The 14947-nt window shown below is 24.7% G+C and overlaps 1 protein-coding gene across 1 annotated transcript in view; it reads left to right on the top strand.

Annotated features, from left to right (window-relative positions):
• Nucleotides 1-14947, top strand: part of LOC134827922 (serine/threonine-protein kinase Genghis Khan) — a 57155-nt gene that overhangs the window by 40330 nt on the left and 1878 nt on the right. The window contains 4 exon segments of the mRNA XM_063840812.1: nt 12083-12253; nt 13173-13394; nt 13465-14167; nt 14233-14328. Of these exon segments, the coding sequence (XP_063696882.1) occupies nt 12083-12253; nt 13173-13394; nt 13465-14167; nt 14233-14328 (1192 nt within the window).

Below are 14947 nucleotides of genomic sequence, written 5' to 3'. Positions count from 1 at the left end.
AAAAATTAAGAAAAAAAAAAAAATTGAAACACTTTTCCTGTCCTTAATTTTATTTAAAAAAATTATTAGTTAACAACCAGACAACTCCATCAGTATTTAATAGTTTTTTTATTATGTAAAATAAATCAAGCGACAAATAACGACAAAAAAAGCGCAAGCAAGCAAGATAAAATAAAATTAAATTAAGAAATTCATTATTATTTCATTCCCAATGATGTTACAACAACAACAACACCAACTTTGTAACCCAAATACGAAAAACGTGAGATATCCTCGTCTAACAAGAAAATCCATTTATTTCCGTCCATTTAACGCCATTTAACCTACATATTAAGTGTGTTGCCCGTGTGTGCTTGTAAATCATCATCATTGACATTTTTTACTCGTTTCGTTATTTTTTTTTAAATTTCACAAAAAAATAAAATAAATAAAAATTTATGCGCCAATTAAAAAAAAACAGAGTACTATACTACTACAAAACTACGATTATGCCAAAAAATAACAAAAATCTCTCTCTATACATCAATTAAAGCGAAAAGTGCAAATTTCTACGGAATTTATTTGTATAATCACCTCTTTCGATTTCGGCATTTATATTAATTGTACGTAGCCTGAGCTCCTCGTTCTCATACATAACACTCCTTGATGATTTTGCATCCAATCTGAATATGTAAAAAGTGTGTCGAGTACAATTTTTTGTTTGTTTAAGCCGGAAAATGATACAAAATTAAAATAAAATTATAATTTTATTAAACGAGATTTTGTGTTTTGCGTCTCTAATTAACTAGAAAACTGAAAAACGCTACAAAACTACGCGCGAAATCTAATCTAATTAATATTTTACGTGTTTAAAGAGGTGTGTAAAGTACATGTACAAAGTTAACGCTAATTATCATTAATTGCCTATGTCTAAAAAGTAAATTGGGGACGAACGCATAAATTTGCAACAGTTTGTGTTTCGACTTGTTAAGAGAACAAAAAAAAAACTAAAACAATTTTTTTTGTGTTAGAGAGCGCGAGAAAAGTCATAAATTTAATGCACGCCAGCAATTACACAAAATTTCAAGGGTCCAACGACAAAAAGTCGCACACACACAGAAGGGAAAATGGAAATTTTTGTGGGGAATATTGGGAAAAAAGCGGCAGTAATTGCTTAATGTTTTCACAATTGTTTCCTTCCGTCGTCGTTGTCGGTCGGTCGGTTGTCGTTCGGCGAGCGGGCAACGATTGCAGCGAAACGACGACAAAAAGTTAATAATTCAATTATATTCAATCACGCCAAATTAAAATATATTTTGGGGAAAAGGATGTTTTTATTACACTTTGTGTGCATCCGCAAAATGTTTTTATAATTGTGTGTTGATTATTTATGCGGGATTTATTTTTGTCGAGATGATTTTTGGGTCAGTTTGTAACGATTTTTGGTTAAAAATATGGATTTAATGAGAAAAGTGAATTTAATGTGAAATATTTTTTTTTTGTGAAAAAATAAATATTTTTTTTTTATAAATTTTATTAAAATAAAAAAAAATTAATTAATTAATTAATTAATACATATAATAATTTATTATTTTTTATAAATTTAATGTGAAAAAAATTATGGAAAATTTACGAAAAAAAAATTTTTTTTTAAGTAATAAATAAATAATTTAGATAATAAATTAAATAAAAAAAAATTATTAAAAAATTAATAAATAATTATTTAATCCATGTTGAAAAAAAATATTTTTAATTAATTTTTCATAATTTTTATCAATCGTCAAAACATAGGTATATAGAAAATTAAATTTAAATTATCAAGAAAAAAAAAATAAATAAATAAAAAAATAAAATAAAATATATTTTTCTAATTTATTTTAGATAATAATTTTTTTATAAATTTTAAAAAGCTTTTAAAAAATTAATTAAAAAATAATAAATAATTTAAAAAAAAAAATAAAATAAATAATAAATAATAATAAAATAAATTTAAAAAATTAAAATATACCTATTTTAAAAATATGATAAAATAAAAAAAAATAAATTTCATTGAAAATCAAAAAAAAAAAATTGTAAATTTTACAGAATTTTTTTTAACATTCAAAGATAAGTTTTTAAGTTTCAAATTGATTGCTTTAAATTTTATTTTAAATTTTTTTTTAAATTATTTGGAGCTCAAATTTCGAGTTTAGTTTAGGTACCTCTTCAAGACTTAAATTTTTATGAATTGTTTTTTTTTAATAAATTTCTTATTTAAGGGATCAAATTATTTTTTTTGCAATTTAATTAATTTTGTCTGTTAACGATTTAAATAAGTTTTTAAATAATTAAAAATTAATTTGTTTTTATTTTGAGTCTTCTTTTTGCTTCTTAAGACTCAAAATAATTTATTTTTAACTAAATTGCGATTTTTAATAATTTTATTTAATTTTTTCATACAAAATTTATTCATTTTTGAATGTCTTGAATTATTTTGAAGCTTAAAATCGAATAAAAATAATTTTTATTAAGATTTTTTTAAAATTTAAATGCGCAATTTAACGAAAAAAAAAAATGACAAGAAAATCCATATTTTTGAGCAAAAAATCTCGATTAAAAATATTTCTTGCTCTACTTTAAATTCCTCAATCTATTCAACTGATTATCTGTCCTCCTCCATAGAGATCTGTCATCATTTATCGTCGCACATTTTGTCGCTCGATTTGTGTAAATATTTTTTCATCCACACTTTTTTTGTTGCCGCTGTATCAAAATTCGCTAAAATTACATTCTAAATTTATCATCGTTGTCGTATTAAACTTCACATTATCGAATATAGTTTTTGGCACACGTGATGACAAACATATTTGCCCAACAACAACGACGCGACGCGACACACATATATTTCAGAATGGAGCTGTGATTAATTTTTATGTACAGCTAAATAATCTGCTTCGCATAATTACGTCAATCTCTCTCTCTCACGCGACAAATTTATCTCTCACACGGTCATGCTGCTGCTGTTGTCACCCATTTTGTTACATCGAGTGCTGCTTAACAAGTGTTGTCAAATTTTTTTTCGTTGTTGGTTCGCAAGAGTAATGAGCCACTCACGCGGATGACAACAAGCCGAATTTCGCATCGAATTGAATTGCAAATGGACCGGAGTGTCTAAAAATGTCGTTGCTTCATCCAGTTGGCGAAGCGGTGTCGTTGTTTTCCTCTAAAATGTGTGGAAAATGTGTGTCATTTATTAAATTTAATGTTCAGGAAAATGTATCGAAAGTGTGTCTTGTCTGAGTGTTGTTGTGTTTATCCACATGCGAGATGTGGGATGTTTTACAAAGCAATGACCGGAGCGGTTTTGTTTATTTTTTCTACATAAATTCTTGCGAAATTGACCTTTTACGAGAGAAATTTTAAGATTTTCCGTAATTTGTTGCTTTTTGGATCGATTTTGACAGATGACAGCTGTCAAAATTTCATTTGAAGTCTGTATTTTAAATTTTTCTGCAATTTTTATAAAAATATTTTATCAATTTTAAGATGAAAATTATAAAAAAATTAAATTTTATCTCTAAATTTGAATTTTTTTTACATTAAAAAATATGACAGCTGTCAAAATTATGAAAAATTTAATTTAAATAAATTTTTTTTATTAAATTTGTAAAAAATTTTTATTTTTTATTAATGTTGTCTCTCAATAATTTTTATTTCTATATTTTTTTGAAAAATTGAAATTTTAACAAAAAATTTTGACACCTGTCAAATTTTTAATTTTTTCAATAAGAAATTTTGACAGATGTCAAATGAAATTTTCCCCATTGAAAAATTTTTAAAATTATTTCATCACATTATTAATTAAAATAATTTTATCAAAATATATTTGACATCTGTCAATTTTTTAATTAAAAAATTGACAGCTGTCAAATATTTTCATAATATATTTTTTAAATAATTTTTTGAGCCATATTTTATATTTAAAAATAATTAAAAATTTGTTCAAATTTTTTTAAAAATTTATATTTGAACAAATTTTTTTAATATAATTAAAAATAATTATTTTTAAATAAAATATGGCTCAAAAAATTTTTAAAAAAATATTTTATGAAAAAATTTGACAGCTGTCAATTTTTTAATTAAAAATGTAAAAAATATTTTTTTTTTAAATAAATTAAATTTTCAACAAATTTTAAATTTATTATTTATCGTTTTAGTCAAAATATTATTCTAAAATATGTGTAAAATAAAATTTCGCAAAAAAAAACTGACACCTGTCACAATTTATTACTGTCAAAAAAATTAACTTCGAGTTATCCGTTAAATCTACGCACTGGATTAGAATATTACTTGAAAAAAAGACTACTCACAAGACAAAAAAAACGAAAGAATAAAAAAAAAAAATAAATCACATCACAAAAAAAAAACCAACGGAAACTAGCGGAATATTTTATGTTATCATAAAATACATAAATAAAAGGGCAAAAAAAAGATGCTTTTTTTTTGAATGTATTATCTTTACTTACGCGCGTAATTCCTCACAACTAACGTGACGTGAAAGGTAGCGTCTTTGGCGCCAGACACCCTTTATCACCCTCTGACGCTCTTCCAAACTCAATATATGCTTGCACAACCGTACAAAGGTCCGACACTGCGGTAACATTTCACCCAAACGATCGATACTTCCTTTTTTATTTGCAAGTGCTAATTTTTGTCGACCGGTTAATCTTTGCGGTATGCCTTTGATTGCCTCTCTGTGTGCACGTACGCGTGTGTGAGAGATAAATAGAGAGATATACAATGTAAAAGTATGTCAATTTTGTCAATTTTCTGTAACGTGTTGATGACATAACATGACGACACTTGAACTTTATGCGAAAAAAAACCAGGCGTTCCCTCCAAAAATCCCTCGAGACGCGTTTTTATCGAGAGAAAAAAATTAAAAGGGTTTCCATTAATTTTTCCGACACGAAATTTCAACACTTTTCATTTCGAGGAAATATTTTCACCACATTTATGCATTTTATGATAATTATTATTACTACTGTTTATTCATTTTAATTTTTCCCATGTGCAATACCTCAAAGTTCGCATTAAATTTCGCCTGTTTTGCGTGTTCTTGTCTTCGCTACGAGCGCAAGTCATAATTTAACAAGCTGCTTTGTTGGAAAAAGTGACATAAACGCAAATTCTATTTATTATTTTACAAAACAACGCGTAACGGGGCGAATAAAATGTTCGAGTGCAATATAATTTTTTGCGTAAACTCTTTATGCTCAACGTTTATTAATACGAATTCATGTTCAAGTCATCAGCATGCCGAAAAGTTATTTACATCGATCACAAATTTTCCCATATGGCATCATCATCATCATCATCGATATTGTATCGTCATCGTCGCGCGCGCTATACACTCGGTAACTTAATGATTGACATGAATTTTCATGGCTCTCGGAATGCGAAATAAATAAATAATACACTGTGTGGTTGTGGGTTTTAATATGTTGTTTTTACCGCATGTTGTTGATTTTTTTTTTGGAGGAAAATTTTATTTTTTATGAGTTTTGTTGTCTGTCATTATTACTTTTCGTATTTAAAAAAAAAAAAATAATATTAAAAAAAAATTTTTTTTTGAATATTTCTAAAAAACAATTTTAAAAAAATATTTTTAATTTAAATAAATTATTTTTAATAATTTTTTTTTTTTTTTTCAAACTTTTCAATAATAATGAATATGAATGTATCCAAAAATTTAAAAATTATTAAAAATATAAAAATTTAATTAAATTATTTTTTAACATATTTTTTATTTTTTTGAATTAATTAAATTAAATTTTTAAATCTTTAAAAATTTAAAAAAAATTATAATTTTTACAAAAAAAAAAAAACAAATACAATTTTTTTTTTAAATATTAAAATTCAATGTTTTATTTATTAATTTTTTAATTACCTAATTATTTATTTTTAATTAAAAATTATTGTTTATAGTTTTTTAATTGTAAATTATCATTCTCAGAAAAATTTAACTTGAATTATATTAAATAATTTTTTTTTTAATTTTTAAAAATATTTTTTTTGTTTTTAATTAAATTTAATTTTTTTTTAAAATTTTTTAATTAATTTTTCAAAAATAAGTATAAAAAATGATCAATAAAAATTTTTATTTAAAGATTATTTTTTTAAATTTCTTTTAAGAAAAATTCGATTTTTAAATTAAAAAAAATAAATAAATTTAAATATTTTTTTAAAAAAATTTTAAACGCGTAAAATTGATTCACAAAAACCTCATGAAACCTTTCAAAAAATTTCCTTGTTTTATTTTTATTATTATTTATTTGATCAGATGAATGAAAAAAAATCACGCACAAAAAATTTCAAAATCTTTTCACGATATATTTTGATATAAACACGATAAAATGTTGTCTGTCTCGTCTATCTAGTCTAGTCAACATTTCAAGAGTTTATCAAAAGTTATCTGCATGTGGTTGTCAAAATATTATTTTTTTTTTCAGAAATAAAACAGAACTAATCGTTGCACACACTCAAGAATGTGGAGAAATTAGTTGGAGGTCATGCGATATAATTTATGAGGGTTTGCCCCCGAGTGACTTCCGTTTTTTTCCTGCTTTGCTTTTTTTTTTGAAAAATATTTTTCCAACATTCGTCACTCTTTTTTTTTCTCTTTTTTTGGCGCGCCATAAATTAGCAGCAAATTACTTATTTACATTATCCGACCATTAAAAAAGAATTTTTGACGACCGTGAACGCGAATGACTAACTTCCTTTGTAACGCGCGATTTAATTAAAGATGTTTATTTTGACAACTTTGAAAGATTAAATTCTCGAGCAATAATTCAGTAAAAGCTCATTAATTTATAAAGTCATTAAAATATTTTTTTTGTCCAATTTTCTAAAAGTAGATGACAGTCCTACACACACCTTTTTTTTATTTTTTTTCTGTGTTTTCTCAATCGCGTATTGCATGTTACGCAATGGCTTGTGATCATCGTGTGTTAACAAGAAATTTGGAAGTAAACAAAACGAAGGAAGAAAGAAAATCAAGTCGAATAACAAGAAGGAGGAGATTAAAACCAGACGGCGGAAAACACCTTTAGAACTTAATGCCCCTTGAAATAATTTAAAGAAATAAATTAAACCGCACTTTTTTAACGTACGAAATACGGGAATATAAGGCAACTATTAAAAAGAGGACCAAAGTATTATAATGTTTTATCTTTAATGCTTAACTGTCGTTTTGTGAGAAAAAATTACGAATTTTCGTGGAATTTTCAAGAATTTCACATTTTATTGCAATTTTGTTGAATTTTTATTTATAAAATAATATTTTTGCTCATGAAAGATGATTTAAGAGCAAAAAATGGAGGAATTTGATAAACTTTGGTTGTTAAAACAAACTTTTAGTAAACAATTTTTCGCAAAAATGTTTATTTTGATGATTTTGATTGCCTGTGGCATTTTGCATTAAAGTTTATTTAATAAATTTTTACATAAAAAAATTTAAAAAATAATAAAATAAATTTTGTTAAACAAATATTTTAAAATAAAAAAAATTAAAATTAATTATTTAAATAAATAAATTAATTAATTAAATTAAATAAATTTTTAAAATTTAACAAAAAAAAAAATAAATAAACAAATTAATTAAAATTTTACAAAATTTTTATATAAAAAAATAAAATATACAATTTTTGTAATGCGAAAATAAAATACCTAAATATTTTAAAAAATTTATTTTATTTTTTAAAAAATAAAAAATCTAACATTCATTTATTTTAAAAGTTCGTAAAAAAATATTTAATTATTAAATCAAAAAAATAAAATTAATTAATTTAAAAAAAATTAATTAATTAATTAATTAAATTTATAAAAAATAAATTAATTAATTAAAAAATTTGACAAAAATAATAAATTAATTAAAATTCTGAAATATTTTTATATCAAAAAAATATACAATTTTTTTAATGCGAAAGTAAATTTAAAGTTTTTACAAAATTTTTTTTTAATTTTAAAATAATAAATTTAACATTCAATAAAATTTAAAAAATTCGTAAAATAATTATTTTCTTAAATTTATTTTTTTTCATAAATATTTTAAAATTAAAAATAATTAATTAACTAATTAATTTAATTATTTTTTTTTAATTAAAAAAAATATTATTTTTTATATTTAATTATTTTTTTTAAATTAATTAATTTTTATTTTTAATAAAAAAAATAATCATTGAAAATAAATTAAATAATTAGAGTTGAGAAAAAAATATTTTTCATAAAAAAAATATAAATTTTTGAAAAATTCGTAACTTTTCTCACAAAATGCCACTTTTACTGCACTCAAAGTACGTAAAATATCGAAAAATTCTTCTGTGCAAAGCAAAAACAACTATCTTTAAAGTAATTTTCCGTACAATTTCAGTTCATTCCAAATTAAACACCTTCTGTGTGAGTCGTGTGTCTCTCTATCTCTAACAACATCTCCAACTTTTTGATACAATTATAAAATGGCGAAATGTACTTGTACTACATTTTGCAGTCATTTGTACAAAAATAAAACTGGAGAAAAATTAAATAGAAATAATAGAACAGATTGCCCTTCGTATCGACAAAGTAACTAGTTAGAGGAGGCGCAAAGAAAGGAAAAAGTAAAAGCGAGAGAGAGCGAACAAAATACATACCGTCGATTCGGCTTGAAATTTACATCACGACGCTTTTGACGGAGCATTATTTTTAGTAAATTACGATAAATTCCAGAAATTAAAATGCCTTCGAAAATGATCATTAGCCTTTTGTTGCTTCGTTATTGCGCGCTTTTGAGGAGGCAAATTAACATGATTACGAAATAATTACGAAAAATGACTTCCTGTGCGATGTTTATGGCTCGCGCGCCCTTTTTTGTAACTTCAAAAGCGGGCAAATTGAATGAGAAATGCGATTCTAATCGAATTTCTTTATTATTTTTTTTTTAATTTTCAGCCTGAATTACTCGGCTTTTCCTTTTGAACAATAAAATAATAATGGAATAATGACTCTTTTTTATTTCATTAAATTTTTTTCACCATTTTTTTTGCTTTTTGGAATCACGACGTGTTTTTTTATGTTCAACGGTTGAAGAGAGACTGACTCAATTTGTTCGCTGAACATCAGTAGGCATCATTCACGTTGCAAAATAATAATAATAACGGGCATTTCTATTTTCAATGTGTTAATTTTTTTTGTGTTCGTTGAAGATTTCGCTATTTATTTTATAATATTTTATGTACGACACGAATTGAGGAGAATTTCCACATATTTATAGTTAGAAGCGCACGCATACACGGAAAAAACCACATATTTTCATCATTTTTGTGAGAATTGCCACGAATATCAACAACAAACTACTCCGCAGACACACAAACGACCGAACGACGTGTGAATAAATTATGTGTGGTAGTAACCGAAAATTTATTGTATGAGTCCAGATTTTTCGTCGTGCGTAGTTGACTCGGCGCTCATTAATATTAAAAAGTTTGAGTTATTGGATGAGGAAGGATGGCGTGAAATCGTCAGACTCCTAATTTTAATTTGTTTCTTTTTTTCACGGTCATGGTCGTTTTCGGTGCTAAAACTGCAATTTTCCGCCAGCAAACGGAGCCACGAGAACGGAAGAATTTATTTCAGTTGCTCTCTCTAAACTTTTTGAATGTTTATTTATTGCCGCAATCGTGGAAAACAACACAGAAAATGTTTCTTCGTTACACTTTTGCGAGTGTTGTTAATGCGATTTTCATGGAAAATTTGGGGTTTTGCAATGTCCTTCTGTTTAATGGGGAAATTTTAATTGATTGAATTAAATTGTTCGTCAGAAAAAATATTTTGTATTGAATGCTTTGTATTTGGATTGGGTCAAAAAAAAATAAATAAATAAATTTTTAAAAAATTATAAATTAAAAAATAAAATAAATAAAAATTGATCAAAAAAAATTTATGAGCGCCATCTAACGTTAATTTATTTTTTTTAAGTTGTAACTAAATTTTTTTTCGTATGTTAAAATTTTCCCTAATTTTTTTTTCAATAAGTCTTAAATTTTTATATTTTTAATCAAAATAATGAATAAAATTAAATTTAATTAATTTTAAATTTTTAATTAATTTATTATCAACGCCATCTATTGAGTATTTTAAAATAAAATATTTTTAAAAAATAATTTTTTTGGTAAAGTAACTTTAAAAATTATTAAAAAATCAAAATTTAATGTCAAAATATATTCAAAAAAAAAAAAAATCATACGAAAGCCTTTTTTATTATAAAATAGAAAATTGTTACTTAGAGCCATCTATTGAAGATATTTTACTTTTATAATTTCCAAAAATTTTAATTTCTATTTTTTTAATTTTCATTTTAGTTCATAGATTTAAATGAAATTTATTCTAAAGCATAGTCGAATTGAAAATTTTTCATTCCCTCCATCTATCGGCAAAATTTCTCACAAAATTCTTTTGAGCTTGTAAGACAAATTTTCTTACTAAATTTGAAGAGATTTTTCACTCTTTAAATTAAATTTATTACAAAGTCAAAATTAAAATTTAATTATTATTTTTTAAATTAATTATCAAAACTGACATAAATGTCAACGCCATCTATTGGCAAAATTTTTCAAAAATTCTTTTAAACTTTTAAGACAAATTTTTATATTTTCTTACTAAATTGAACATATTTTCTACTTTTTCAATTAAATTTATTACAAACAAAATTATGTTTCTTTTTTATCAAAATTAACATTAATTTTTTTGTCAACGCCATCTATCGTCATTTCTTCAAAGCTTTTCAATTTCTTTAAAATTATTTTTTTTGAATAAAATTTCAAACATCATTTTGACCAATTTATTTTTTTAAAACTAAAAATACGCTCACATAAAATTTAAAATTTCAAATATTTTCCCTTCTCGTACATGTGCTAAACTGCTAAAACTTTAAGATTAATACACTACTACTTACACATAATAATAAAATAATATAACACGAGGAAATTCCAACGATTCTCTTCTTCGTCGTTTTTTTTCTCCTTTATTATTTTATGTATTTACTGCATACAGATATTTTCCGTATTTTTCAAGCAAGCATATTCAGCAGAAGCAGCAAAGCCGAAGAAAGTAACACATGATAAATCTTCTGCTGTGAATTTTTTTCTTGTCTTCTTTAAAATTGCAAATAAAGAGAGCAGCGCACCTGTTTTCTCTTTAGCTTATTAGTTATTTTTCCAAATGATTTTTTTTATTTTTTTTTCTTTGACACACTTCGATTTTTTTTTATTGAATATTTTTTAAATTTTTTTGCTGACACAGAAAAAAAGGTATTTTTATGGGATAAAAAATATTTTTTAAATTTTCAGATTATTACGACACTCGTCGATTTGTCGTCGTCTGTCGGTTGACCGAGACACGGTTTCAAAATGACTGGATGTAAGAATAAGATTTTTTGTCGGCGAAGAGTGTGATGAGTGAAAACAATTCTTTTTGTTGTTTTTTTGATGCGCGAAATAAAAATAAATCAAGAGAACAATGATAGGGAAAACTAATGTTGACGTTTTATTTTATAATTTTGAGAGTTGAGAGAGTTTCTCGTGTGTGGGGGGGAAATGAATTTTCTTTTGTTTTATTTTTTTTTACTATTTGCTATAAATTAATCATTTTTTCGTCATCTTCACATCAACAACGAGACGAGAGATGCGGAACGGAACACCTGTTACAAAAATGTGCAAGCGTGTGTGATCTGACGAGTAAAAAAAAAAATTTTTTTTGTTAATGTTTAAAAAATTTTGATGAAAGATTTTTGTTTATAAAATAATAATGATTGAATGTTGTTTGAAGAAGTCGACGTCGCTCGTCGTGAGTCATCTGTCTTCCAAGGTCGACATAATTTTTTTTTTTCATGCAAAACTTTCCGTAATTTCGGTACGGAAAGGAAAAGGGTGTGAGCTTCTCGTTAACTAAAATCGATTATTTCGTGAGAATTGGGACAATGTTTCAGTCAACGTCATTGTCCACGTAATAATTATCTTTTTTTTTCGTCATAATCGGTTCTTTTGTAATCTTAATTTCATTTTTCCCTCATTTTTTTTTTTTGCAGGTTGGTCTAACGCGACAAGGCGTCGTTTGTGAGTTGTGTGGCTTTGCGTGTCACATGACGTGCTGCTCGAAGGTTCCTACGCAGTGTCCTGTGCCGTCAGATCAGACGAAGCGTCCCCTTGGTATAGATCCGACACGCGGAATCGGAACAGCGTATGAGGGATATGTCAAAGTAAGTAAAAAAAAATATTTAAATTTTAGGATGTTACAAAAATTGGAAATGTTTTCGATTTTATTTTGAAATTTTTTATGAAGGAAAATTAAATTTTAAAAATTTATTTTTTATACTTTCAATTATATTTTTATTAATTTATTAAATTATCATTATTTTTAATTATTTAATTTTTTTTAAATGAAGACAATAATAAATCAAATTTTGATATATTTTGGACTAAAAAAATAAAATTTTAAATTAATAAAAATCGAAAAAAATAAGAATTAAATTAAAATTATTTAAAAAAAAATTTTTAATTTTAATTTAATTTAATTAATTTTTATTTAAATTTAACTTAATTTAAATTTAATTTTTAAAATTTTTTTTTAAAAAATATTTTTAATTTAACATAAAAAAAAATTTCATTTAATTCTATTTAAATTTATTTTTTTTTTTTAATTAAAAAAATTATTTAAACAATTATTTTTTTATTTTTTTTTATGGTTTTTTCAAAAATTTTTATTTTCTATTGAATATTTTTCAAAAATTTATTAAGATTTTTTTATTCTTATTTTATTTTGTTTATTTGTTGAATTTAAAAAATTTTTCTAAAAATTAATTAATTTTTTTTAATTAAAAATTTTATTTAAATATTTTTTAAATTTTTTACTCAAAAATATTCAAAAACATAAATTTTCTATTGAACAAAAAAAATTAAATTAATAATTTTATTATTTTTTTTTTTATAAAAAATATATCAAAAATTTAAAATTTTACTCCCGTTTAATTTTTTTTTTGTTTAATTTCTTTTAAACAAATTTCGTAAAAAATTAAAAATAGGAAATTGAAAACTTTTTCAATTTTGTATTTGCCTTATCTTACCTTTATCTTTATGACGGGAAATTTTTACGATTTTTTTTATTTTATTTTATTTTAGGTTCCCAAATTAGGCGCCGTGAAACGCGGATGGATACGTCAATTTGTTGTTGTTTGTGATTTTAAGCTGTTTCTGTATGACATAACGGCAGAACGAAGTGCTTTACCCACAGTTCACGTGGCGCAAGTGCTCGACATGAGAGATCCCGAATTCGCTGTGTCTGGCGTTCGTGAGAGCGACGTCATTCATGCAGCCAAAAAAGATGTACCTTGTATATTTAGGGTGAGTTTTGCTGAATTTTTGTTTATTTTGCGAGCGATAAATTGCATTTCCGTTCCATTTGCCTACTTAGATAACGACATCATTGTTGGAGGGAGGTCCGTCGTTGCACACACTCATGCTGGCTGACACGGAATCCGAAAAAGCCAAATGGGTTGTGGCACTAAGTGAATTACATCGCATACTAAAGCGAAACAATTTGCCAAATACCGCAATTTTCCGTATCAAGGAGACGCTCGACAGCACCGTGACACTCATACGGAACGCCATGAGTGCATTAATCATTGATCCCGATAGAATTTTGCTCGGCACGGAAGATGGGTTGTATTGCATGGAGCTCGATCGATGCGAAATGGCCCGAATTGGCGAATCGAAGAAGATAATTCAATTGTGGCATATTCCCGAGGAGCAGCTTTTTGTCATTTTGTGCGGCAAGCAGCGACACATTCGACTTTTGCCGATTCGCGCCTTGGAGCAAGCCGATGTCGAATGGATCAAGGTAGCGGAGTCGAAAAATTGCATTACCGCGTGCACGGGCATCATTCGACGCGTGCCGCAAAACATTTATTGCATCGTTATCGCACTCAAGCGGCAAAATACCTCGCAAATTGTCGTGTACGAGGTGAATCGCAACAAAAGTCGACACCACAAAATGTGCGAATTTACTGTGGCTTATCCCGTGCAAAGTTTGCAGCTGCTGTCAGATACGCGCTTAGCTGTTGGTCATCAATGCGGATTTACTGCCTATTTCTTACAGGGAGAGGCGCAAGCTATGCGTAAGATTTTTCAATGAAATTTGTCAAAAATTCTATTTTTAATAAAAAAAATTAAAAATTTTCAGCTTTAGTTCATCCAGAAAATCAATTAAACACATTTTTGGCTTATTCGGGCGTTGATGCTTGGCGTGTCATTGAAGTTCAACCTAGTCAACCAAATGGTAAGTTTTTCCATAAAAAAATTATTCGAAAATTCAAGCATGACTTATCATCAAAGATCAAATTAAATTTTTAATAATTTTTTAAATTTTTATTTTTGTTAAAATTTAATTTTAATTTAAAAAAAATAAAGCTTTTAATATTTTTTGAAGAATTTTATTTTTTATAAATTTTTTATTTCAAATTTTATTTAAATATTTTTCATATAATTTATGAAATTTAATATTCAATTTAAAATTAAATTTAAAAAACAAATATTTTATTTTATAAAAATAAATTATAAAAAAAAATTTTGGGTAGTTCAAAATTTTCTTATAATATTTTTTTAAAATATTTTTTTTTTCAAAAATAAAAAAAAAGTTCTTGAATTAAAATAAAACATATTCTTAAAAAATTTCAAGTCTTTTGTAACTTTTTGAAAATTTTTTTAAAATTTTCATTATATTAAAAAAAAAATCTAAATTAAATAAAATTACATTTAAAAAATATAAAAATTAGAATAATAAATAAAATATTTTTAATAATTAAAATAATTTTAATGATTTAATTTTAAATTTTATAATTAAATCCTTAAAAAAATTTTTCAAATAAAAATGTTAGTATTAAAATTTAAAAAAATTT

This window comes from Culicoides brevitarsis, chromosome 1, assembly GCF_036172545.1.
Source record: "Culicoides brevitarsis isolate CSIRO-B50_1 chromosome 1, AGI_CSIRO_Cbre_v1, whole genome shotgun sequence".
NCBI lineage: Eukaryota > Metazoa > Arthropoda > Insecta > Diptera > Ceratopogonidae > Culicoides > Culicoides brevitarsis.
The sequence above is the reverse complement of the archived record's forward strand: the minus strand, read 5'-3'. Positions and strand labels throughout refer to the sequence as shown.